Source organism: Myripristis murdjan, chromosome 2 (assembly GCF_902150065.1).
Source record: "Myripristis murdjan chromosome 2, fMyrMur1.1, whole genome shotgun sequence".
Classification (NCBI taxonomy): Eukaryota; Metazoa; Chordata; class Actinopteri; order Holocentriformes; family Holocentridae; genus Myripristis; species Myripristis murdjan.
Genome location: NC_043981.1, coordinates 5,905,306 through 5,931,731, shown reverse-complemented (window position 1 = coordinate 5,931,731; position 26,426 = coordinate 5,905,306). Strand labels below are relative to the sequence as shown.

Here is a 26,426-nt window from a genome sequence, read left to right as displayed (position 1 = left end):
TGTGTGGGAGGGCGTGGGGAGGGTGGAGTCTCTATCGCCTGTTATTGGCAGACTACGGTCCAGACAGGCGTACTAGACAGATTACTACCGCCACCGAATACAGAAATCACGTTGCGGGCGACCGGTGATTCAGGAGCGCAGCAGCCCGCCCGCCTGTCCTCCATTTGTGGGTCTGGATTGGAGGAGTCGGCCGGGAGCTAACCTCACCCACAAAAACTGTTCACATAAGACCAGACACGATCCAATCCGATGGAGGCCGCGGTGCTGAACCCCCAAATCATGCCGGAGGTGGACTGCAACAGCAACAGCCTGAACGCCGAGCTGGAGGTGAAGAAGCTGCAGGAGCTGGTCCGGAAGCTGGAGCGCCAAAACGAGCAGCTGCGGACGCGGGCGAGCGGCTGCGCCGGCGGCCCGCATGTGCTGCCACCGTCGCCGGCGTGCGTCCTCGGCGGCACCGGGGGCTACTGCCTGCCCAGCCCGCTGCCCACCCTGCTGTGCCAGTCGTCCTTGGGGTCATTCGCGCCGCCGGAGGAGCCTTTCGACTATTTCCACACGCACACCGCCGGTGATGGTGCGGCTGCGGGGGAGGCGGAGGACGCCGAGCCCACCGTCCTGGACGAGGTGGAGCTGCTGGACCTGGACTCTCTGCTGTCCTCAGATGATTCCGATGAAACATGGTAACTATTTGCTTTATTTCTCAACCATTTGTTGCTTAAGCGCCTAATGCCAACAAGCCCTGACTCTTTTTTCCCCCTTTCACGTGAAGGCCAGATTGTGTGTCGTGTGTGTGTCTGCTGATTCTGTGTGAAATCACCCCTTATTTTCTTTTCTCCATGCTAACACTTGCTGCAAGGTATTGTTTGGGCTCCTGCAATGCCAAAAACAAAGACACACCTTCAAAGTTAGCAGAGAAGCAGGTCACTTGTAATCAGGCCTGCAAATCAGGGCTGCACCAAACCCCAAACCTGCCATTCTGTCCTCTCCTCCATGCACAGGAGACTAATTCACATCCAACTGCCATTTGGTGGAGGTGCTTTTCCATCCAAAGAGACATGAGTGCAGACATTTTTTTTTTCTTGCACAGGGAGCAACAGTGGGAATGAACCCCCCTTCTCAGAGAGCATCACTTTCCAAGCTGAAGCCGTGCTAAGAGGGCCGTCTTGTTTACCTTGCCTGGAAACCTTTGCAGAACATGACTCAATCTGAATCACTGGGCCCCTCTGTTAAATTTGGCACGCCTACCATCCTCCACTCAGCGATTTCTTTCAATAACATGTCAGCTTGTGTTAGCGGTCCTGTTATTCCTTCATCATCTTCCACCAAAACGCAGTGTGGAGGAGGCTGCATGCAGAATGGGAGCTGACATGCTGAAATTAGGTGGATTATATGAAGTGAAAACCTCCCTTGTGCAAATAGAGGCTGGCACACATCTTGGTTATCTGTAGCCTTATCAGTATGTTGTAATGGAAAGATAAAGACCTTGAGCCGTCAGTTTTGCACAATGCAGATAAAAATGAATATTGATTAGACACAGTGACTCCCACTTTGGTTCTGGCTTTTTTTACTTGACATTTTAATAGAAGCAAAAGTACCGCAGCACTTTTTTAACCATACTTTCTTTTTTCTGGTGAATGCTGGCTATACATATTTCAGGGGTGTCCTTATATCTATGAATAGTAACCGAGGTGTGTGTGTGTGTGCTGTGCCCCTCAGTCCAAGTTTCACCTGATGTCACAAGGGGCTTCGATGTATAATTCAGGTCCCTCTGTGTTTCCTGCCAGAGAAAAGCAGGGAGAGAGAGGCGAGTGTGTGCTGTCAGAATAATCTCATCCACTCCAGTGCAACAGTGGACCTTCCTGGTACCCAGAAAGCTGCATATCACCTTTTTACTAGGGAGAGATTTCTTTTAGTCTCAGTCATAAATGTCACGGTTGCACAGAGGAAGGACAGTTGGGGTGGTCACCAGCAGGGGTATAGTGCACAGTGACCGAACCATGTAGGATTTTTAGATCGATACAGATTTTAGAGGGAAAAAATTCATAAATTACCGATATGGCAGCTGATATAGTGAAATTAGACCTTTTGTACGTGGGTTGTGCTCTGAATTTGCCCTGAGCTACTCACAAGGCTGCTGTCATAAACATTATTAAAGAATATTAAACATTATTATAGAGTCAACCGATTCAGGAAATGGACACTGAGAGAGGAATCAATAACATTTAAATAAAGAAACCATTTGAAAAAATGATCTCACTGCAGTGAAATGGCTCCTACGGGGGCCAACATCATCCCACATGAAGCAAATGTGGCTCATTGAATCCACAAGAGTCTCAGCTTTCCAGTCAAAGCCAACTGATGCAGCTCCAAGACTGTTTAGGCCCCAGTCTGCACACACACACCATTTTACAACAGGCCACAAGAACACATGTGGACTGCAGGCTTTGTGGCCCAAACTGCATGGGATTAGCATGAGGTGGGCGTGTCTGCAAAGGGGAGAGCCGTGGCTGCCCAGAGAACCCATTTACATTCACACATCTGGAGGTCAGAGGTCACGGGACCCCACTGGAAACATATTTATATCGGCACATATCAGTCGATGCTGATATGAGAAGCACAAGTCGTACAGACAGTTCTGCAGTGCAACTCACCTGTGAACTTAGGTCATAAAATCACCTACAAAAAGCAGCGGCCAGTTTGGTACCAGTTGCTTTTGCAGATGAAACGTCTTGCTGGTGGAGTTTCTGCAGAGGGAAGTAAAAGCAGCAGAAAAGGGAAGGTGGATGGCTCACTGAGGGAAACATTTATGACGGTTAGTGTTGCACAAATGCATGAAATGATTTGTTCTGATGTTAGTTACAGGGACATGGAAAAGCTGCAATGTTATCACCTTCTTTATTCTAACTTTATTTGGAATTCTAGTGGAGATCCTGAGGTTTCCACAGATCCCAAACATCCTTCTGAATTGCAGGGAAGTATGTAGAAAATGATGCACAAGTCATGTAGATATTTTCTGTTTGATGTGGCGCTGCAGCCTCAAAACAGTGGCATCTTGGTTTTGAATATTTTACTCAATATAAATGTGTTGGAGCTTCAGTGAAGTTTAAGGGAAATTTAAGGGAAAATCCAGGTTAATTTCTGTGAATATACAAATCCGGAAGGAGGATGCACTGATGTTAGTTTTCGCTCGTCCCTCACATGCGTTGGCTGCTCCCTGCAGCTGTCAAGGAAATGTTAAGCGATCTTTTGAAATGTCACAGAAAATGGAAGGTGAATCGGGTGCATTTGCATCCGCCGAGCCGCCGCAAAGAACTCGGGAGCACGTGCAAAACCCCACGGTCCGGCTAAAAAAGAGGTGTGTGTCGAGAATTAATTGGCGTCGGCAATTATTTTTAAATGTCAGCTGATGCCGGGTGTGATGCTCGCCGTCAGAAGACAAAACAAAGACATGCACTCGCCATCAAGGCACAATGGGAGCCTTCTAGTGTGCCTGGGAGGCACGGTGACATTTTGTGGGAGGCTGTGGTGGACAGATTCCCCAGGCAGCCCTGCACAACATCCAGAGCCACTTCTCAATTGTTGCACACTGATTCTGAGCTAATCCTGTACTTATGTGCCATATGCATTTCCATCGCTATGTATTGCATACAATTTTTTTTAGCACCATAAAGTGTCTCATAAGGTTTTTGTCACAATATCTCAGATGATAAAGCTACACACACTACACACCAAATTTTGTTAGATTTGACATTGCTGCAAAAACGGCTTAACAAGTGATTTTAGTCAAATATTCATTGTTAAAATCTTGTTTTTCTTCAAACAAGGCAAAAACCCCTGCCAGCAGGATGAAACAATGTCGTTTGTTTCCAGTGTTAATCAACTTGTTTCCAGAATTTTCTTGACTCAGGCGTCGTTTTCTTGATCCTAGCGGGCTGATCTGCCTTATGCTGCCTTGTTGCAACACATTTATCCCAGGAAAAAAATCCTGAATTAATTAATTTTATTAAGTTAATATAGATCCACATATTAGAAAAAGGAAAAACAGGATTTTAACACTCAGTATGAGACATATTGACTTGATAAGGAGATGTTGTTGCTGTCCACTGGCTGTGTTTCAGTCTCTCCGTCTCTTCTCAGGTTGTTTGCGTCCAAGTCCAGAGAGACAGCCGATTCCTCCCTGTCCCCTCTGCAGTGGTGCCGGCAGGTGCTGGACTGTCCCAAATCAGAGGTGGAGGCTGCCAGGCGATCACTGTCCCTCAGACTGGAGCAAGGTATGAGCCTGCAGCTTGTGTGTGTGTGTGTGTGTGTGCATGGGAAAAAAACCACATCTTTAGCTGCCTGTAGGCGAGTTTATCTTGTCGAATCGAAGAGGCAGCAATGCACAGCTGCAGACAAACACAGAGTGCGGGTCACAGCCGGCGAAATCCCACCTGAGCACTGCTGGAATATGCAGGATAGATGCACCTGCGAGCGAGCTCACTTCAACAGAATGTACTTTGTAACAGAATGAGGTGATACGCCAGGAGTCACTGTCCACAAGAAACACAAGGCAAGGACGTGGATCAGCTCCCAGCAGGGGTGTGCAGTTAAAATGTCCCGAGGTCCAAGTCATCATATCAGACTTTTCTTGTGATTTGTAGTGCTGTATGGATGCAGCATTGAGGCTCTGTGTGTGTTTAGGTGTGTGTACAGGACATAACTATTAAATCTGGTCAAGCACAATTCCGAAATAAGTCTCATTCCAGCCTGTCTCACGTCAGAAACATTAGAAAAGTAAGATGACAGAAATAGCAGAATGAGTTTCCCTTTAAAAATAGAAATGAAGCGATGAAGCCCCCATTGTTGTTTTTCTCCGACATGTTCTCCCCTCCCTCACCGGATACAAGTGCTTCCTGCCGTGCAGTCGCTTTGATTGGCTGAGATGGCCGAGTGATTGAAATAACGCACAGGATTGGACAAGAGACAGCGCAGTAAAAAGTTTGCAAACTGTTTTGCGGTCCAGGTGGAACCATGAGAGGGTCTGGAGCTGAACCAGGGTTGTGTGTGTGTGTGTGTGTGTGTGTGTGTGTGAACTATTGTAGGACTTGTCTCACTGGCTGAAATACAGTGTTTGGGATTCTTTGTGGAGTTCAGCTGGAGTTCAGTCTGATTTCTTCATCTTCCCGTCCTCAGGGTTTAGCGTTCATGCGTGTGGATTTTGGATTTTCAGGGTCTTACATTTCCAAACTTGTTTGATCGTCGACTGCAGGCTTTCCCTTCATCCAGCCAAACTTTACTGTTACCACCGAGTGACTCCAGGTGACTCTTCAGGTCCTGCTCATGCTCCGTCTCTGGGATCATGCATGTTCCTCGCATCGTGATCATTAAATCGCAGAGGGATTTTAGTTTCTCCTCCTCGTTCCTTGTGGATTTGTCTTCCTCTGTTTTGCTCTGTATCATCCTCATCTGTTTCTCTCGTTTTCACGGTGTTAGAAGCTCCGGAGGATTTCTGTGTCTCACCCACACACTTTCTATTTCTTCTCCTCTCTTCACATTTGCACATAAACTAAAGCTTGAGCCTGCAGTATTGATCTGGCTGAGATGGGAGGTGGAAGTCTCATCAGTGAGTCAGTCTCATCTCGGCGGATTAGTTTGCCGCCTCCTGGTTATTTTAAAGCGAGGACCAGGACTGGTTGGCGGCCCGTCTCACACGCACAGGCTCTCTCTGTCGCCGGCCTCCTCACGCCAAGTGGAGCTGCTAAACCCCGCAAAGTCTAGACGCTGCAGCTTGATGCGCTCCGTTTGGAAGGGAAACAGTCTGGCCACTCATGAATGCAACTCCTTTAGCTCTCAGACACTCTTGAAAGAAGAATTTCAGAAAACTTGTTTTTTGTTTTTGCTGGTTTTGCAGATTGCACTATCAAGTGAAACTTAAATTTCGTTGATTTTCATGTCTGAACTCAGTTTGAAGAACTACCTTCACGTCTCAGTTGGGAAGTTCACACAACTTTGTTTTTGAAAAGGTTTCATAGATCAGTCATTAAACTGAAAAATGCAAACAGGTCAACCTAAAAAAGTTTTCTTAGCCCCTGAGAAGTAGACATTTTTGGGGATGTGGGGGTTTCAACCAACGAAATAGTTTTATATGTCAGTGTTTGCTCTCTGATAATTACCCAGGCTGGTTTTTTTTTTTTGTTTTTGTTTTTGTTTTGTTTTTTGCACGTGGCTAGTAAACTGTTGTCTTTTTGTAGAACCTGTAATGTGTTAATCAATAAATTAATCTTTAGCTGTGACCAGCGGCTCTGTGGTGTGATTGGTCGGATGGTTGGTCCACAAGAATTTCCCCACCCCTTGGCAACCACAGTTTTTCCCAGGAGGCCGGAATTTGGTGTGGAGGTTGTTTGTGTGTGTGTGTGTGTGTGTGTGTGTGTGTGTGTGTGTGTGTGTGCTTGCCAATTGGTGAAAAGGCGGTGTGGTGTGGTTTCGTCCTGTTGGTCCATCAGTTCATAAATCTGTCAGCTCATTGGTCCACAGAGCTGTGGCACCTTGCACACACCCGGTTGCAGCTATTGCCAGTGCACCCATGTTTAAATTTAGAGAGGCATTTCTTTTGTTTTGCTTGCAGGTTGTTTTTTTAGTTTTTGTTACCACAAATTTAAAAAGTAGAAAACGGTGAAACCCTCGCAGCGTGTCATGCAGACAACACGCTGCTCTCTGAGTAAGTGCAGTTTAAACGCTGCTTGATTTCACTGAAGTTGTGTCGGCGCCTTAAAAACAGAGTAAAAGTCTCATCTCACATTTAAAAGCAATAATCGACCATTGTTTTATTAATAAAGAGTAGTTTTGTAAAGTAACAAGTGCAGCACGCTTGGCCAGTGTGCGTGTGTGTGTGTGTGTGTGTGTGTGTGTGTGTGTGTGCTGGTGGCGAGCAGGTCGTCGTGCAGGAGGTTCACCTTCACTGCTCTGTGAGTAATAGGCTCAGCTACAGACCATAATCTGTCTGCCACACAGAATTAGGCAGATCAGTCGTGGGTCAGCTGACCTGACTGTTGCATGTCTGTCACGCCGACATGAATTACTCCAAATTCCCTGAAGCTCGACTTAATTGCACGACGGAGCAGCAAAGGAGAGGGAGCGGCGACAGCACCGAGCAGCCAGGAAACATTTGAGGCGGTGAAGAATGAGGATTAGCCTGTGAGCTGCCTATCAGGCCTATCTGCACATTTCCTCTGTGTCTCCCCAGCAGCCACAGTTACATCAGCTGGCAGAGTGTCAGCCATATCAAGAGGAAATTGGGGAGATTTGTGACTGAATGGGGGGATTAACGTTATCTCGCCGTTTGCCTTCTCTGTTGTCAAAGTTACTTCATGTGGCTGAATAGGCCGTTTGAAAGGGATTTCATCTCTTGGGGTTATTGACGGCCGGCCTGAAAAAGCAGAGCGGGGTTATCAATTCAAACCCCGACTCACTCAGGGACCCCCGTCCGGCAGCGAGCCTCGACTCTTTTCAGAGGCCGGCTCGGGGAGGTTGAGAGGAGAGTCCTGAAGCGAAGCGGGGAAAGCTTCGGGTCTCCCTGCAGGCTACAGCTGAGCGTGTGTGCGTGTGTGTGTGTGCGTGTGTGTGTGGGATTGATACCATGCATGAAGTGTGAATGGAGGTGACAGGTCCCACGGCCTCAGCTCAGTGCTGTAATGCATTAAGGCAGCTTAACAGCCCCAAGGCCTTAATGAGAGGAGATGGCACTTGGCTCACCTGTGTGACGGTGTGTTTGAGCCGTCTGACGCTCCACAACATGAACACTAACAACCTGCAACAAATGCCTTTCTCACTGTTTAATTGCTGGTTGAGCTAAAACACATTGAACACAGGGGGGTTTGATGTTCTGGACCCTCAAGCTGATGCTCATTAACCCCCATTTGAAGTGATTCCACCCTGAAGACCCTCATTTGATTCTTTCTCTATTAAAGTATTAAAGTGTTTAGATGTCATACTTGAACATTAACACATAGAGCTGCAATGATTAGGCAAGTACAGTGGTCCCTTGTTTATCGCGGGAGTTACGTTCTAAAAATAACCCGCAATAGGCGAAGTCCGAAGTAGTCAGCTTTATTTTTTACAATTATTCTAGATGTTTTAAGGCTGTCAAGACCCCTCACTACACACTTTATACACTTTTCTCAGACAGGCATTTTCTCACTTTTCTCTCTTGTTTAAACTCTCAAAGTTCAAACCTTCATAGAAAAATAAGTCCAGTATTATAGAATGAACGCATTCTGTACTCTACAGTCCCTTAGCCGATCAGGACGCAGAACACAATGCGCTGTGTAAAAAAAAAAAAAAAAAAAAAAAAAAAAAAAAAAAAAGCATGCAAAATTGCACTAAAAAAAAATCCGCGAAAGTGCGAGGCCGCGAAAGGTGAACCGCGTTATAGCGAGGGACAACTGTAATCCACTCATGGACTGTTTTGTCAGCTGAATAATTGTTTTGAGTCATCCTCTTTTCCAGATTCTCTCATTCCAGATTCTCAAATGTGAATGTGCTGCGGGAAATGGTGATCAACATTTTTACCCATTTTCTGACATTTTATGGACCAAACAATCAATCAATTACTTCAGAAAATAATCAACCGATTAGTCAATGCTGAAACCTAAAAAGTTGTTTATTAACCTAATATTTGCTTTAACCCCAAGATGAAACCTACTGAGATTTTTCTTTTTTTTTTCTTTTTCTTTTTTTTTTTTATTATTGATTAGGCTAATGAAGATACACTTGATTTTTTTTTCTTGACTTTTACCTGCCTGTTGAGAAAATCATAAATTGGCCACCATATCCTCACAGTGGAAATATGTACAGCTAAATAGTGCTAATATGCACTACTCACAAAAAGTTAGGGATATGAAATTTCAGGATGAACCTAAAATGCATTCTAACCTTTACAGGTGAACTTAATGTGACCTTCTGTAAACTTTTGAATGCACATGTCCAACTGTTCAATGTTTCAGTACTTTTTGCACAAGTTGCTGTTCTCTAACAAGGAGCTTAACGGCAAAATTCACATCAGGTGTTTGATGCTCCAGCTCATCGAGGTCGTATCATTAGGGAACGGCTGCTGGAGACTGGGGTACCTCAAATGGAGTGGCCTGCACTTTCTCAGACCTGAATCCCATAGAAAACCTATGGGATCAGCTGAGTCGCCGTGTAGAGGCTCGGAGCTCTGTACCCCAGAACCTCAATGTCCTGAGGGCCGCCCTTCAAGAAGAGTGGGATGCCATGCCTCAGCAGACAATAAGTCGACTTGTGAACAGCATGAGACGTCGCTGTCAAGCTGTAATTGATGCTCACACTGCAAAAACGCAAAATCTTACCAAGATTATTTGTCTTATTTCAAGTCAAAAATGTCTTAATTCTAGTCAAAATATCTCATTACACTTAAAATAAGACATGATCACCTCAGAAGTAAATGTTTTTAGACAATTTTCACTTGTTTCAAGTGAAAATTCACTTGAAACAAGTGAAAATTTGCTTGTTTCATTGGCAAAATTTGCCAGTGGAAAAAGTGAAAATTCACTTGAAATAAGCGAAAATTAGCTAGAAACAAGAAACAAATTTTGCCAATGAAAGAAGCAAATTTTCACTTGTTTCAAGCAAATTTTCACTCGAAACAAGAGACAGTTGTCTAAAAACAAGTTACTTTTGAGGTGATCATGTCTTATTTTAAGTGTGAGATGTTTTGACTAGTAATAAGACATTTTTGACATGAAATAAGACAAATAATCTTGGTAAGATTTTGAGTTTTTGCAGTGCAAGGGCACATGACAAGTTATTGACACTGACATTTTTTGTTGTGGTATATCCACCATTGTTGTTGGCTTTTGTTTCAAGAAATTGTTTGAGATGAGGAAATCACCAGTGTATGCTTCTACTTAAATGCCCTACTTTCATGATAACAATGAACATTTTACATTTTCTATAAATTTCACCCAAAAGCCAAATATCCCTAACTTTTTGTGAGTAGTGTATATTCACATTTAAATTCATTAAGCTAGGTCCAACAACAAAAGTCTACCAAGAATGGGGGGTGAGGTGTGATAGAAAAACATGAACAGTATATTCTGTATGTCTTCATACTTGACATACATCAGACAAACAGATCTGTACTGCGTGTGTGTGTGTGTGTGTGTGTGTGTGTGTGTGTGTGTGTGTGTATTATTCAGTCCAGCTCGCCTCATTTTCCAAGCTTTAGAAACACACCAGCCCACGCTTTGCCAGCCAGTCCAACTTCTCATGTTCATCAAACCCTGATTCAGGATTTTAGCTCTGCGATGCACCCGGGTCATGTATAAAATATCATCATGTAGAGCATGAGCTGAGAGGCCTGCAGTGTGGACCTGACGCGACTGCAGATGAGAAGCGGGACACATGAATCCAACAGGGGACCCAGCTGCAGTTGCAGGCGAGTGACAGCAGGGCCGGGCAGCGTTGGTTTGCTCCAATCAGACGGCTCGATTCTCTGTCTTGAATATCTGAGATTTTAAAGCCCTTGAAAGGAAATGGGTTTGTTTTGCAATTTGGACAATAAAGCACCTCTCATATGAGCCTCACAAACACCAGCCTTTTGCCTTTTTTTTTTTTTTTTCCTTTTAATGATCCTAACAGAAAATATCTCCACTTTCAGTTTCTCAAATTTTCTAAACCAGAAAGCACAAACCATTTAAAGGAACACACTGAACCTCCTGGCTTGCCGTACTAGTCTGTTTTGTCTGATCTGCTGCTTCTGATTGCTCTGTATGCTCAAACTCCATCAAAAAAAAGTCCCGCCCACCCTGTTTGACTGACAGGTGCTGTGTGGGAAGTGCAGAGGAGAGGCGGCGAGCACCAAAGCACCAGTTTCACCGATTACCACTTTAAAGTCCTGACACATTCTCTCTCTCTCTCTTTCTTCTTCTTCTCATCACATTAATATTGCAATCCCTGCCAACATCTGAGCGGCAAATCTTGAACCTGTGTCTTCCTCCAGCCGCGTGGCGTTGCAGCGCCCGTGCAGCCGGTTGCATCAGAGGCGTTGAACCTGCACTGTGGCTGCAAATAACGAGAGAGAGAGAGGGAGAGAGAGAGAGAGAGAGAGAGAGGGAGAGAGAGAGAGAGAGCGCCTTCATTAATTTAAGCCAGAGATGAAGCCTCCCACCAGCTTGGCCTACTATCTCTCCGTCTCCCTCTCTCTCTCTCTCTCTGCCCGCGGTTGAATACAGCAAACCCGGCAGAACGGGAGAGCCGTTGCCATAGAAACGCTGTTTACATGAAAGGAATGCGCCCCCTTCGATGATAAGTAGCTTATATATTCACATTGACAGGTAACGGAGAGAAAACCTCTTCCTGCGTCTTTGGGCAGTCGTGGGCCGAACTAACACACACACACACACACACACACACACACACAAATGTACACTTTTTAATAGAAGAGATACATAATTTGCCTAACATGCACTACATTTATTTCCTGTCTCTTCTTTGTTGTGGAGGTTTTGGCTCGGTGTTCATATTACAGGTGCTCCAAATCAGTTAAAGTCCCCCCTCTGTGTCTATGAATAGTAACCGTGCAGGGAGTGTGTGTGTGTGTGTGTGTGTGTACCTGGCGCTGAGTGTCTCAGACAGTGGATGGGCAGCTCTGTTGTGCTGCTGAATGCGGCTTTGTTCTCGCAGCCGAGCAGATGTGGAGCTGCTGAATGGGTCAGTTTGTGCCCGTCCCAGTGTCAGCGAGGCCCCGGGTGTGAGGTAACGGCTGCACAGTGCCACCCCGTCCTCACAAAGGTGTGTGTGTGTGCGCGCGCACGCCATGCCTTTATGTCTGCATGCACTTGTGTTATCACTGTAGAGGAGCAGCTAGGAGCGAGGTGAGGATTTTGGTTCAGCTGGTCCGTACAGGTGCAGAGTGGATGCAGTGCACGTGGCTGCACTGAACACTGTGTGTTGTTGGAGACAGAGCTGGGAGATGGGGGCAAAATCAAATATCATATTTTTTGACTGAATGAATACCTGGATACTGATTGTGTGACAACATGGTAGGGATGACCGTGGGCGTTTTCACTAAATATGCACCCAGTAAGATTTTTGATTATCAGTAATGTGGATTGAGAGCTGCCTTTAAAAGTATTAAGACACTTTACCTTTTATTGCTATTCCTTGTGCTTTAGAGAAATGTGTCACTGAACTTCCACGAGCACCTGGAACAAAATTTTTGTCGTGTGTGTCTGATACAGTCCTGCAACAATTTGCTCTCGCTGGGATAAATAAAATATAAATAAAATCGTGAATCTGAACTTTAACATATTATGATATCCAAAATCCCACACAGTATCAAGATATTTGATATCGGTATGTGGCCCAGCCCTGGTTGCAAATGCTTTACTCCAAACATTTCTAACCAGGGCTGGGCAGCATGGACAAAAACCTTTTGTGCAAAATTGCAGTACAAGGTGCTTAACAAAACAATGAACATACAAGACAGAGACAATACAACCATGCATAAAGAATGATAATGGCAAGAGATTTAGAGATTTTTCATATTTTTAACCATTATTTTGAAGCTTTGATACTGTAAAGCTACTATAAGCAGTATGTTCTACCATTAATATATTATTAAACTTTGAGAAGCTGCTTTTCCTGCACAAATAGAGCAAGTCACAGCTTCCTCTGTGTGACAGGAAGAAGCTGGCTTAATGGACCAGTTCCACCAAGCAAACTCTGTTGACTTGACAACAATTTGCTACACGTGGCACCTTTTTTAAATTATGTTAAAAAAATGATGCTGGGATCAAAAAGTAATGATTAGTTGCTGTTTTGATTCCAGGTTTGTCAAGCAATACAAATGTGGATGTTTTTGGCTTGTTACAGCAACTTGATACTCCCTCTGGTTGTTCCCCTCCTTCCCTGTGTTTCCTGCTCTCCCCCTGCTCCTCTTCCTCCCCAGTCTCCAGGTGGCGCGGCTCCTTTTCCAGCCCCTCCTCCTCCTCCTCCTCCCCCCCTGTCCCTCCTCTGAGCCGAGTAGCCGGAGTGTCGCCCATCAGCGCCTCCCCGTCCACAAAGCCCTGCTCCACCCCCCAGTCATCTGACAGACATGGTAAACGTGCGCTGGACCAGTCAGTTTCAGCCTCGAAAAAGTCCAATTTTATGTGACTTTTTTTCCTCATCTTGACATTCCACATATGGCAGTATCTTAGTCACAGTTTCAAATGATAATGAAGCTGGTTTGAAGTGGAATACCGTATTTCACCAATTAATTGCCGGGCTGCAAATAGCCACCTGGTTCTTTTAAACGCCTGGGGTCTGCACCCATTTTGCGTATTAAATGCCCACCTGAATAACCACCGGGGCGATTATTTGCATCATATTGAGGTAAACCCAATAAGGCTATTCACCTTATTTTTGCAGAAGTAAACAGTTAGCGGCACAATAACTGTGCGGCACTTCCGTTTTCTGTCAAAATAAGAGAGCTAGCTAATGTTAGAAAAAAGGGTGTACCGTAATCTTAAATTGCCCGGCTGTAAATATGTTGGACAGTAAGTGTCATCACAATAATGGCCTGGTGCAGGTCTGTGCAAAAATAAATAAAGGCCTGCAGCGAATAGCCACCTGGTTCTTTTAAACGCCTGGGGTCCAAGCTGATTTTGCGTATTAAACGCACGGGCTATTAATTGGTGAAATACGGTATATATGTAAATGAATGTTTTAGTTTCTCAAAGGCAGAGCAAAGCAGGACGGCTTGACTCAAACTGCAAACTAAGAAATGCGGCAGTGTTGAATCTCAGGTCGGCGGTGTCTGACATCATTTCCCACCTGATAATGTACTTTAAAGTTTTTATTAACCCTGTAGACGTAGATGACTGCATGTTTCTTTAGACTTCTTTAGAATAAATCATGTTGTGATGTTTTCTCCCCAAATTCCTTTTTATTGCTTTCTATTGTTACTGCTGCATAGATATACAGCAACCAAATAAATGAACCCTTAAAAATCAACCCTTAAAACAAGGATGAAATACATTCTTTCACCGCAATTCAAAACAGAACACATTATGGCTTTTATTTTGTTGTCTGACAGTGATGCCAGACAGACATGATGTTGAATTTGCTGGTTGATTGGTTTATTTCAAAATAAGAGGCCTGTTGAAAACCGCTCACATGCACACTAAATGACATCCAGAGCCAGCCCCCAGTGAATAGGCCTGCTGGGATTTCACCTTCAGCTCAACTGGCCAAACTCTTCTCCTTGTTCACCAAAACTAACCAAACAGTCCAGCTGCTCGGTCTGAGGTCTGTTCTTGTCAAGCTCTGCTCACACTTTAGATCCAGAGAGTGAGTACAGGTCAGAGGAGTGTAAGCTGAAACTCCTCTGGTGCTGCTGTTGTTGATATGTTTACAAAGATGGGAGCTTAGCATGCCAGGAATCCCCATAAAATGTATATTCCTCCATTGATAGTGAAGTCCAGTTAGCCTTGGCATACAGAGCATAGTGGTTGAGAGCACCATATCTAACATTCAGAAAATGATGATGTAATTTCTTTTTTTGCTGAGGTCTGTACCAAACAAATGTTGTTGTTTTTTTGTTTGTTTGTTTTGTTTTTTTTTTTACCTCTGGGGAATATAATTTGTAGGCCATGGCATCTCTGTGGTACCACAATCATTTCCCATAGGAAGCGGTTGCCATTTGCAGTCCAAGTGGTTTTATGAAGGGGAGTGAGAGAGGTGGAACCCATTGGCCAAATGACATCTAGACCTAAAACACTGACAAAAAATATTGGTGTTTGTGAACTGTGTGGCAAACTGTTGGACGGCTGTAATAAAGGAAAAGGAAGCAAGCAGCGAGCTTCTACACTGGAAACCCCAAATAATTGGCTGTTCCCCCCAGAGGCTAAATTGTTGTCAGATGGATCCGAGGTTTAACTTTACCAGTACGACTGTTTCTGCCTCCAGCAACAACTCTGCCTCTGAGAAATGTGTGGATAGTTAAAACTGCAAGCAGCAATGTGTGTATGTACCAATCTTTAAACATCTTGTTTTGTTACCATCCTCTCCATCTGTCCCTTATCCACTCCCTCACCATCCATTCCTCCCCCAGCCTCATCCCTGTCCTCCCCCCTCCACCCGGCCCTCCATCGGACACTGAGTCCCATAGGCAAGGAGCTCTCCCCTGTCGCTGAGCGGACTCCCACCTTCCTCCCTCACCTCGCCGGCCGCAGTAAGACAGAGTCCTGCTCCTTACTCTCCCTCTGTTGTGTCTGTATCTGCTCTCCATTGCTTTTGTGCAGGCTTATGGAGTTTTAGGGATGCTTTATGTTTAATTAAATAAGCTAGTATCCATCTTGCTGAAGTGGCCCTCAGCAAGACACTGAATCTCTGCGGAGGGAGGCAAAACAGCGAGAGAATTTTCCATTTGGGACGAATTACCATAACTGTTCTAATAAGGTGTTAATCGGAATGTTTTTTTTTTTGTGTAGTAGTATCCCAACTTAGAGCCATAGCCGCATGTTGTGCTGCAGTTCAATGAGAAATATACACGCAAAAATGTGTATACACACACACACACACACACACACTTCACTCTTCAGTTTTTCATGTGTGTTCAAGCTTGATCTCAGTTGCACAAGTGTGTCAAGGCCTTTTGAAGTCCAGCCCTGCATGTTGCTCATTATTTGTGACTAAATCTGCAGCTGTAGCTGTATTTGAGGGTGAGTGGGTGACAGATTCGAGTGCAATATTACTGATGGAAAAAGTAAAGTTCCAGACACAGCAAGGGCAAACCTGTAGGGAATGATAATGACCATATTGGAAAATAACTAAAGTGAGGGTAGTGTTCCCTGAAGCAGCAAAAACCCTCCCCTAGGGGCGAGCTGACTGTTTTTTCACCCCTGAGGCACTATTCCATGACAACACAGCTCCAAGCAGCAACATGGCGTTGAGGAGGCATGGCCTATTCTGTTGCTCTGTGTTCTTCTGAGATTATTCTGTTTGTTGTTCCAGAAGATAAGCCTCGCTTTCATCTCTGTGGCATGATGCTACCGGACCTGTGAGGCTTTAGCAGAGCCACTCCCAAACTGTGGGCGTAATAGTTGGCTTTAGACATTATACCTCTGCTTCGCTAAGGTCACACTAGTGACTGGGGAGTAACTGTGTCAGCTAATGAGAGGTTAATAGTAAAGTGACAAATACAGCTGTGCTTCTAATGCTGCACAAAAAGAACAAAACAGTTTCTACTACAGATTTTGTAATTTAGAGAATCACAGTTATAGATAACATAGATACTGTGGGTTCAAGTTTCACTCAGTTCAGTCAGTAGCACGAGTTCTGTGCTACTGAGTGAATGTGCATTAAGAACTTTATACATCTGATATTCAAGACAGCTTGGGGTGAGTAAATGATATGAAATGTGTAGTTTGAGTGAATTATTCCTTTAAACTCCAAGGTCACAAGAAACAGTGCAAAGGTCATAGTCGGAGTGTGCCACATAAGAGCAAACTGAGGCAAACAAATTGTGTAGAGTGAGAGTAAATGAGAGAGACTGATTGGATTTTTTTTAGACAGCAATTAGAGTAAGTAGATGGGGAATATCATTCACTGGGGAGAGGCTGCTATAACCCTATCCAATGTGTTTATGCCTCACTGCTGCCTAATAGGCCCTAATTCTCAAAGCTAAGCATCGCCCTCCATTAGTGTGGATTCTTCATCTTTATGTAAAAGACACTCTAAAGACTCGAGGGGGCTTTTCTCATTACAGAGTTAACAAAACTGAACATAGCCTCGCTGCTCTGTGACTGTCCCCTTTGTTTAACCCCTGCACTACATTTCTACTAGAATTGAGCTTGAAAGGTACACGTTACATTTCTGGGTCATACTTTGCTATAATCAAATGTGTTTTGTTTGTTTGAAGGCCGCAGTCTCTCGCGCTCGGCCCTCAGTCCCCAGTCGTCCATGGACAGCGAGCTCAGTGGTCCGGAGGTGGAAGACGACTCCATCACCCTGGGATACAAACTGCAGGATCTCACCGACGTCCAGGTTATGGCCCGGCTGCAGGAGGAGAGTAAGTTACCGACTCAGCCTGGTTTCAAAGCAACATCCTGCTCACAGGCATATCAATATGTAGACAGTACATAGTGGAGAAACTCTTGAACCCCATCCAGGCCTGGCTGTCAGTGAACAAAATCCAACAAGGACCAAGAGGACTGAGCAAATTACCCTCGCTCTTAAAAAATACATTTCTGATGCACTTAAAAAAATACAAGCCCAATTTGTCTCTTTGATCTTCTGGAAACAGCGAGCAGTACCCAGAATCAAAACTGAACAGCAGAGTGACATGTAGCCACACAGCCACTTTCAAATTCACTATCAGTTTCTCAGGTCATGCACTTTTTATCTTTTCTAATTAATGACTATTATTTTTTAAATTATTCATCTCTATTTCAAAGTTGAGCTAGCTTCAAATCTTTTTTTTTTAATCTTGAAAATTAAAATTGATATTGTTCAATATAACTTTTGTGTCCAAAGCATTTTGAATTACTGTTATGTATGAAATGCGTCATGTTGGCTTTTATATGATTTATTGAGTCTGCCATAATCTGTAAGTAGCTCGATGACTTAGTGCATGCAAGTGTTCGACAACAATTATAATGATCATTATTAATGTAGCATTTATAAAATCATGGTTACAACACACTTTGAAAAGGAGTTATTCAAAAAGTGAGAGCAGGAGAGGCAAGGTGAAAATCTGACCGATGTATCAGCCAACTGTTGATATTGGACAGTATTAGTTTTAAAAAGAAAAATGGGTATTTATTTACAAACCACTGTAAGACTATATTGGTATCAGTCTCCAGACATATTGTTCTATCCCGAATATCTCCAAAAAAGCGATGTAAAATATGATACCAGTATAGCTGTCATCTTGTAGCTCCTGCAAAGTTTAGTCAGAATGATTTCAGGATTTCTGATTGTGTTTGGCTCTTTGGTCTGTTGTGAGGATTTGTGTTGTTTCTGTCTCATGGTGTGCCAACCCACTTCTTCCATCTGTCTCCATTGTTCCCTCCTTTCTAATACTTTAACATATGGTACTAGATCTCAGAGCTCATCGCTACTTTAGCTTCATTAACCCCAGGAGGTGATGATTGTGTTTGTGTGTATTTGTCCTGTCCATCTGTGTGCGTGTCTCTGTGTGTGTGTGTTGCACGCTGGTCCTCATATCTCGCTCCCCCAGGTCTGAGGCAGGACTTCGCCAGCACATCGTCCGTCCTGGCCAACCGCCGCAGCCAGAGCTTCTCCTTCCAGCTCGGCCAGCTCAGCGCCGCACCCGGCCTGGAGGAGGAAGACGAGGAGGAAGAGGAGGAAGACTACGGCCTCCTGCCTCCGCCGCAGCCCCGCTTCACCCGCCTGCCCCACTCCCACACCTTCTCCAGCATCCGAGACTGGCGAAGAAGCACCAGCTCCCTCTCCACCCCTCCTTCCACCCCCTCCACCCCTCCGTACCCTTCCGCAGGATTCGCCATTCAGCCCCAGCCTCAGCCTCAGGCCCTCGGACTGGCCAGCCCCTACGCGTCCGAGCCGCAGGGCTTCAGACCAGGATCAGGTGAGCAGTGTGTCCAGTTAGCAAGTGAAATAAAATTTAAGCCCCAAGCTTCTTAACTGGATTTTTGTGGATGCGCGTTTCAACAATAGACGTGTTCTTAGATTCTCAAAGACGTTTCACCTCTCATCTAAAAGCTTTTTCAGGTTCATGGTTCAGGTCTTGCATGAGAGGTGAAATGTCTTCCAGAATCTTGAATCACCTCTAACCGTGACCTGGATGACTGAGAGCTTCCACAGACGATGGTAAACATAGGTAGCCAAAGAGAACTGGAAGACATGAGAGCAGTGCCACGATTACCTTGTATACACATTTAGAATATTCAAATATAATTATATTTTTAATACTAGCATTGCAAGATAAGGAAGTGGTTCCCAAAGTGGGTTCCAGGGACCCCTACAGGCCCTGAGAGAATCCCATGGGATCTCCAGAAAAATCAAAAGTTTAATTTCACTATTATTTTACTGCCTGCAAATTTACACATTCTAAATATAAGAATGATAATTTCAGTTGTATAACTATGCACCATGTCTTTAACAACAGAGATCTCAGATTTGGGAGTTCTATACAACAAAATCTGTGCCCTTGTGGATCGAGCTGGTCGGAGGTCTTGATATGCAAATGTTGAGGAATCCTAGAGATAAGGGATTACATCATCTGTTAAAAGTTATTGAATTTGCTTGAAACAAAAATTTTGTCTCATCTAGTATGATTTATCTCTGTGCTTACATATCCATTTTGTATGTGCAGTGTTTGTGTATTTATTTACCATATGTGTTTCCATGTATGCTGTTGGCCACAATGTTTTGGGCAAACTTCGTTTGGGTGTCCAGCCGAATCTGAGAGTAAGTTGACTTTTTGGGGTGCTGCCTTTTTCTACTCAGTTCAGAGCCTAATGAAATAACTTGTAAATGGTACACAAATACTTACTAAAACCCATTTATTCATTACTCATGAGCTTGTTTATTCCTGTCACCTGTTGAGACAAAGGCCTCTTTTTTTTGCTCTTGTATTAGTAGTTAACAGCCCTGACTGACCTACACTGCCACTTTAACCACTTAATAATAACTGTCTAAGCCTCTTGTACAACTGCTCTTTAAGCTGACACCAGATCCTGTTTCCGTTCCAAGACTGAGATGAGAGAGAGTTTGATGGGATCAAGAGTTAGCAAAGAGAGCAATGTATATTCAACCGCAGGGGCTGGAATCTGCTTTACAGCAAAGGAGCTCAGAGACAGCCTTGTGTGCCTTCTTAAAGAGAAGTAACCAGAGGACACAGGCCCACTGCTTCATGATGTAACATGATTCATGTTATACCATGAATGTGAAAGGCAGCTTTGCACAATCGTGGTCTCTCATGTTTACCAACCTGGCCAATCTATGATGTTTTGCACAAAAGAATACCTGGATGAAGCTACTTACTGCTGTATGGGAAAGTTTGAATTTCAATTTGTCATGATGTCTCATTAGTTTCCATACGAGATACCAGAATTTTCTTTTAATTAAATGGGCTCAATCTAAGGCATCTCAATAAATAGGGAAGGCATCCAATTCTGTTTCAGCCTCAGCCTTTGTGGTTTAGATTGGTAAGAAAGGTGCATGTTGACGTAAATATCTTACCTCAAATTTGTTGGTGTGTGGGTGACTGTATGTATTTGTTTCTGTCTGTCTTTGTTAGATAAGCTGCGGAGGAGCATGCCTAACCTGGTCAGGGCTCCCAGCATGCCGAGTGTGCCCATCCCAGCCAATCCTAGTGCTTCCCCTTCTTTGCTTCGCAGCAGCCAAAGCTTCGACTCATCCAGCGGGCTCGCTCGGCTGCAGTCCTCAAGTAAGACACTTCTCCTGTTTCCTGTTTTCAAAACTACACTTGCACAGCTCTCTAATTGTGTCATAGACAGACTGTGTGTTTATCATGAGACTACTCAAAGATTCAGGCTTTTTGAGTACTGGCACAGATCTCCAACCCAAGTGTTTAAACTTAACATAGCTTTGTGACACATGAACCTCATGAAATTTATAACTGCAGCAATGATTGTCATTATGTATTATATTTTCAATGAGTCATTTAGTCTCTAAGGAGTCAAAAATAACACATGCTCATGGGAAGTTACATGCCCCAAAGTGATTTCTTCAGATTGTTTTTCTCTAAATAAATAAATAAATACATACATACATAAAAATAAAACAAAGTATTAGTTTTAAAGTGATAATCGTAGCATCTTGATGCTAGAATCAGCAAATACATGGGATTTTAGCTTGATAAATGTCTACAACCATTAATCGATTACTGAAATATATTCTATTGGTCAACTAATTGATTACTTTAATTACGTTAATTTTCATAATGTAATTGCTGAAATTATTATTTAGCTTGAATCCTTATATGCATGAAAATGAGTTTGAGATCTTGCACAGAAAAAAAGTTAAATGTCTTGAAAAGGGGCCACAATAAGGGATCTACATATATGGCGAACTGAACTCACCATTCACTCCTATGCAGAATTTTCACTCTATTAATTACACATTGTATAAAACTGAGAGATGTACATATGAAATTGTATAAAAAAAATCTCAAATGTACATCGCTTTGGATAAAAGCATCTGCCAAATGTGAATTGTACTTGTATATATTATTGTGAAAACAGCAACTAGTGCAATCAAAGAACAGCAACCGCCCAGCTGGTAAAATTAAAGGAGAGAAAATGTGCTGTTTTAGCCTGCTTTCTGTTGCATCTGCTGGATGCTTTTATTCAGAGTTACAGTGAGCACAAACATTTATATGGTGGTGTTGGCCCTAGTGGGTGTACTGGGCCAGATGATGACTCATTTCTATTTCTGTTCTGTTGCACTGAACGTCCCCTCTGCCAGTCCCTTCCCCAGGCCAGCTGCAGAACAGGGTCCAGAGCGTGGGGAACTTCACCTCGTTGTCACGGCAACCGCTGAAGGCCACCGCATACGTCAGTCCCACCATCAAGGGCTCAGGCTCCATGCCGACCTCCACCAGCCTCCAGTCTCTGAGCAGCAGCAACATCAGCATCAGTAACAGCGGGCTCGTCAGTGGGATCCCTCTGCTCAGTAAAGTGGCTGGCACGCCCACTTCCACACCAGTCACCCCCCGCAGCGGCCTGCCACGCCCCGCCTCCTTCATAGGAACCACAAGCTCCACTCCCCGCAGCAAGATTGCCCAACCAGCGCGCAGGTAGGATGACTGTCAAGTCAAGTTTTTCTGTATTCACCTGGAGTAAATGTGTTAGTTTATCATTTAATATTTCATTAATTTGATTAGCTGATTATTTGAAAAAATAGGAATGCCAGTGAAACTTGTCATTCTGTCTTTTAAAATATCAAAAGTATTGATAAACCCCCATCACAAATTACAATATTGTAAAAGTGATCTCTTAAAATTGCTTAAAGGCTAACTATGCAGTTTCAAAGGGGAAGGCGCCGCACCTTGTTAAGATGTGCTAAAAGCTGATCAGTGCCACTTGATTCTAAAAAGAACAGAACTTAGAAATGCCTCAGGCGTTCAGGACAAATCTTTTACCCCATTATAAGCCAAAATATAAGAGCATTTTGCTCCATTGTTTGTTTTGTGTACCTTTGACATCAAAACATCAGATTCAATATGGGCATTTAGAAGCGTAACATTAATTCTCTGGGTTATTAGTCTTAGCATGAACCTGAGGGGTTTTGTCCTGCCTCACCATTAACACCAGTAAACAAATTGGCGTGCCCTCCCATATGAAACTGCATGGTCTGCCTTTAGGCAAATATTAACCAGCAAATATCTGGCATATTTTTCACAGTACATAGTGCAGGAAAAATGCTTGATGATGTAGAAATTAATATTTGATCATTTTTCTTAATTCAAGTGTAATATATACACTCAGTGGCCACATTATTAGGTCCACCACTCCAATCTAATACAACTGTTTTGCCATAAAGATTTCTTTTCTGATGCCTATAACCCTACCATTTTCTTTGTCACTGTAATAGAGGTGTTCTTTCAATTATGTTTGGCACTGAGCTCTTAGATAGTGGTGCCATTGTACTGGTAATATTCCAAGGAGAAAAAAAAGCATTTCCAAGATTAAAGTCTTAAATTTATGAGAAAACTCAAATTTATGAGGAAGAACACAAGAAAATTCTGAGATTGTAAAGTCACAAATTGACAAGAAAAAACTCAGGAAAAATAGTTTCTTATATAATTTGTACAAGTGTTTTTTGTTTTTTGTTTTTTTCTGGCCAAGGAACCATATTGCTTCACTTTGCAAGGTTGGATCAGCCACACGCTACAGACATTGCCGCCTGCCATGTATCACACCTGCTGTTGATAACAATTTTTCCGAGTTTTTCCTGTAAAGTTGTGACTTTATAATCTCAGAATTTGAGTGTTTTTTTTTCCTCAGAATATTACCCTCCCTGCCCCAGCTCCATATTTTTTAGCTGTTTTTTTTTTTTTTTTTTTTTTTAATACCCTTCAATGGCCTAAATAGGCCATTGTATTATCAGCTGATATGTTAATATCTGAATACTTTTACTCCCCAATACCGGTACCTGCGTCACCCCCAAAAATCCAGTATTGGTCATGCTCTAGATCTGGAAGGCTACAAAAAGCATAAAAGCAGGTGCAGTTTTTAATCAACTACACTTCATAATTTCTACCGGTATTCTATAATTGAAATTATCGGGTGGCTATTTACCTCATCTGATCATTCAAGTGTGCATGGAATGTGGACTTGAATGATCAGATGAAATAAACAAATTAATTTGCATCACGGTTCTGAAATCTGTCACCTAATCCTTGATCTGACCTTCTCAAACATGTATGATTTCATGTCACTCACCTCTCAGTAGTGCTGGAAAAGTGCAAACCGCAGCCAAGAGCAGGATGTGTCACTGTGTTCAGCTTTGCTTGTCTCAGCTGTATTTTGGTTTTGCCATCTCTGTCGTCGTTCACACAGCTTACTGACACCTCCAAAGAGCTTGTCCACCCTCAGTGCCCTTCGTGATGGTACCTGGAGAGACGGCTGCTACTGACAAATGGATCAACAGGTGGAAATGAATATGAATGGATGAAGATGAGAGGAATCTGTGTGGAGGTACCCTGCTGGCAGGGGTTACTCACTGCACCACAACAAGTTGTTGACATGGGAACAGGGCTGACCAAAAAGTAGTTACCTTGAATTTTCACGCGCCTACACTTGGGGGAAAAGTGAATTTGAGATCTTGCACAGAATAATAGTTAAATGTCATGAAAAGAGGCTACAATAAAGGATCCACATATATGGTGAACTGACCTCTCAACATTCAATCCTATGCAGAATTTCCACTCCAGTCCAGAAACGGGTAAGGCGGTTTGTGTTTTGGCTGGATTTTCATCTCAAATCCCAATTAATGACACATTGACAGTCAGAGTGAAGGGAGAACATTGACTTTGAATTTGGTCTGTGCCAAGGGGGAGTTGTTCCCTGTTGCTCTTGTGCAATAAACCACTGGCTCTCGGGTACCAGTAACACTAACCTGCTAAAGAGGGCTGCCAGTTTTTTTACTAACTAAGCCTCACATTCTTTTATTTATTGATTTTTCTTTTCCTTTACATTTTTGACTACTAATCAGGTGTTTTCCCTCTGGCAAGGAACGCCAATGATGCTGCTAAAATTGAATCGGTCCCTGTAGTTTGGGCACATTTGGTCTCATTTTTACAAGGCAATGATTTGCTTTATAGTATTTATTAGTGTACAAACGTTAATGATTAAGTGTGCATATATATATTGATGCAATATTATTGAATTTTAAATGTGATACATATTGACCAAAATGAAAACGTCTGAATGTGTTTACAAAATTGTCTCACCACGGAAGCGGCGCCACAGAACTTTGTGCATATTAACACTTTTGAATTATTTAATGGCATATAAGGTATCTGTTCTTGTTGCACTTTGTACACGTATCTGAACTTTATGAATTTTTTTGTTCTACTTATGTTTACTAACATTGCACTTCCTTTGCAGTTCTTTCTTCTTGATTTAGGAAAACAATGGAATAGATGTTTATTAAATGTTTTTGACTGTTTTTGGAGGATTTCATGATTATACACGGCAAAATGTAGCACTTTTTTCTTTGTAATATTTAACTTATATGTTTTTAAATGACAGTTACTTCATGGCACATTTCACAAAATCTTAACACTTTTGTTACTGTGCTTGACTGAATGAGTGAAACGTTTTAATAAAACACATTGAGTAAATAATTTTCTGACTCTGCATTTTTTCATTTGCACCACTCATTTTACATTACAGGCTGGATTTGACTGAAGGGGTAACAAATTAAACTTTCCACTCTGAAGGAAAAGCAGACTTAATGGAAAATTATGGTGCAACTACATCTAGGCATTTCCAACCCAAGGATGTTTCTATTACTCCTAGTTAGGGTTAGGGTTTTCAGATCAAGCAATAACTTATCTTAAATAATTTCCAAACATTGATCCAGTAATTGGAAACTATTATTTTTCTCAATTCTATATCATCCATGCTCCACAGACCACTTCAAAGTGGCAATAGAACTTGTGCTGTTTTGCCACCTAGTGGTAGAATTTTAAATGATACAAAGGACAAATTTAAAATGGCTTTCTGGGGTGGTTTTGTGAAACACTCTGACAGGCTTTTTTAAAAAAAAATGTTTTGGCTATAGTTTCAAGCCAATCAAAAAGAATATCATGCTCTGGGAAAAGGTGTAAGATCATGCATACTGTGGATTAAAGTCAAACACAAGGACTGGAATAAGAAACTCTGTTTCTCTAAAAAAAAACAATCAGTTAATTTCCTACTCACAGTGCTTGCTGCCCGTCTTGGTACCAGTCTCATCAAAAGGAGCTAGGAGGCCGGAATGGGAATCTGTCACATTCTTGCTAGTTGAAAAGAAACTGCTCCACTGGAGAATGTGTTCATGGGTCACGCTGCCTCCTGCATACAAAACACAAGTACTGTGCCCCTGATATGCAATGCAGCCAGTCACCAAGGAGACAAGAGTGGCTGCACCCTAAGGCGAGACCTTTGTGTTTGGGTTCAAAATGAAGTTAACTGGATCTCCTCGTTCATTCAAGGGAGCCTTTTCTTACACAGTTCAATTTTAAGAAAACCCATTTTGTACCTCTCGGTTACATAAATCTGCACCACTTTTTTACAAGACTCTAAAAGAAAAGGTTTATGTTTAATTTCAAGTGGCCTTATGGTTTAGTGGATAAGACATTTAACTTTTAATCAGAAGACTGAGGGTTCAGCTTCTGAGTGGCTGGTTTTCTACACAGTGGCTACAATAACGCACCCTATTAGCACTGGTTTGAAACCAAGGAGCAGCCTCTTACCTATGGCTAGGTGCTTACTAAAAAAACTGCTGGGTTTGAATCCTAACTATTCCACTTCTGGCTGGTAGCTAAAAGCTCTCTTTTATGAACTTGATTAATATATAAATTGTACTCACCATATGTTGCTTCACTAAATCTTCTGGGCCCTCACTGAGGTACATGAAGGGTCTCTTGATAGCGCATTCTCTTTCTAAGTCAAGCCTGTCATCCTGGTTAAAGTAGAACAGCACATACAAGCCATTTAGTTAGAATCCCTTTTCTATATCCACATTAGCGGTTAGGGTACAGTTATGCAACAGTTACTTCAGGTGGAGTGATTTGACAGGATGAGAGGTATTCAATGAGTGGCCATAACAGCACTCTGCAGTTTTATTAGTATGTATCCTTCAGCTTTGCCAGTGTTCAGAAATAACTTAAATGCATTGACAGCCCAAATCTACAATTGTACTTGACACTGCAACAGCATGAAGATGGAAAC

General features: G+C 42.9%; 1 protein-coding gene across 1 annotated transcript; it reads left to right on the top strand.

Annotated features, from left to right (window-relative positions):
- The first annotated feature begins 40 nt into the window (after positions 1-40).
- On the top strand, positions 41-24,835 carry LOC115372836 (SLAIN motif-containing protein 1-like). Its single transcript, XM_030070991.1, has 9 exons — positions 41-677; positions 4,135-4,268; positions 12,944-13,093; positions 15,089-15,208; positions 16,898-17,047; positions 18,218-18,586; positions 20,261-20,410; positions 21,451-21,781; positions 23,547-24,835. The coding sequence occupies exons 1-9, from the start codon at positions 250-252 to the stop codon at positions 23,620-23,622; spliced, it is 1,908 nt and encodes a 635-aa protein (XP_029926851.1). The 5' UTR covers positions 41-249; the 3' UTR covers positions 23,623-24,835.
- The last annotated feature ends 1,591 nt before the right edge of the window (positions 24,836-26,426 follow it).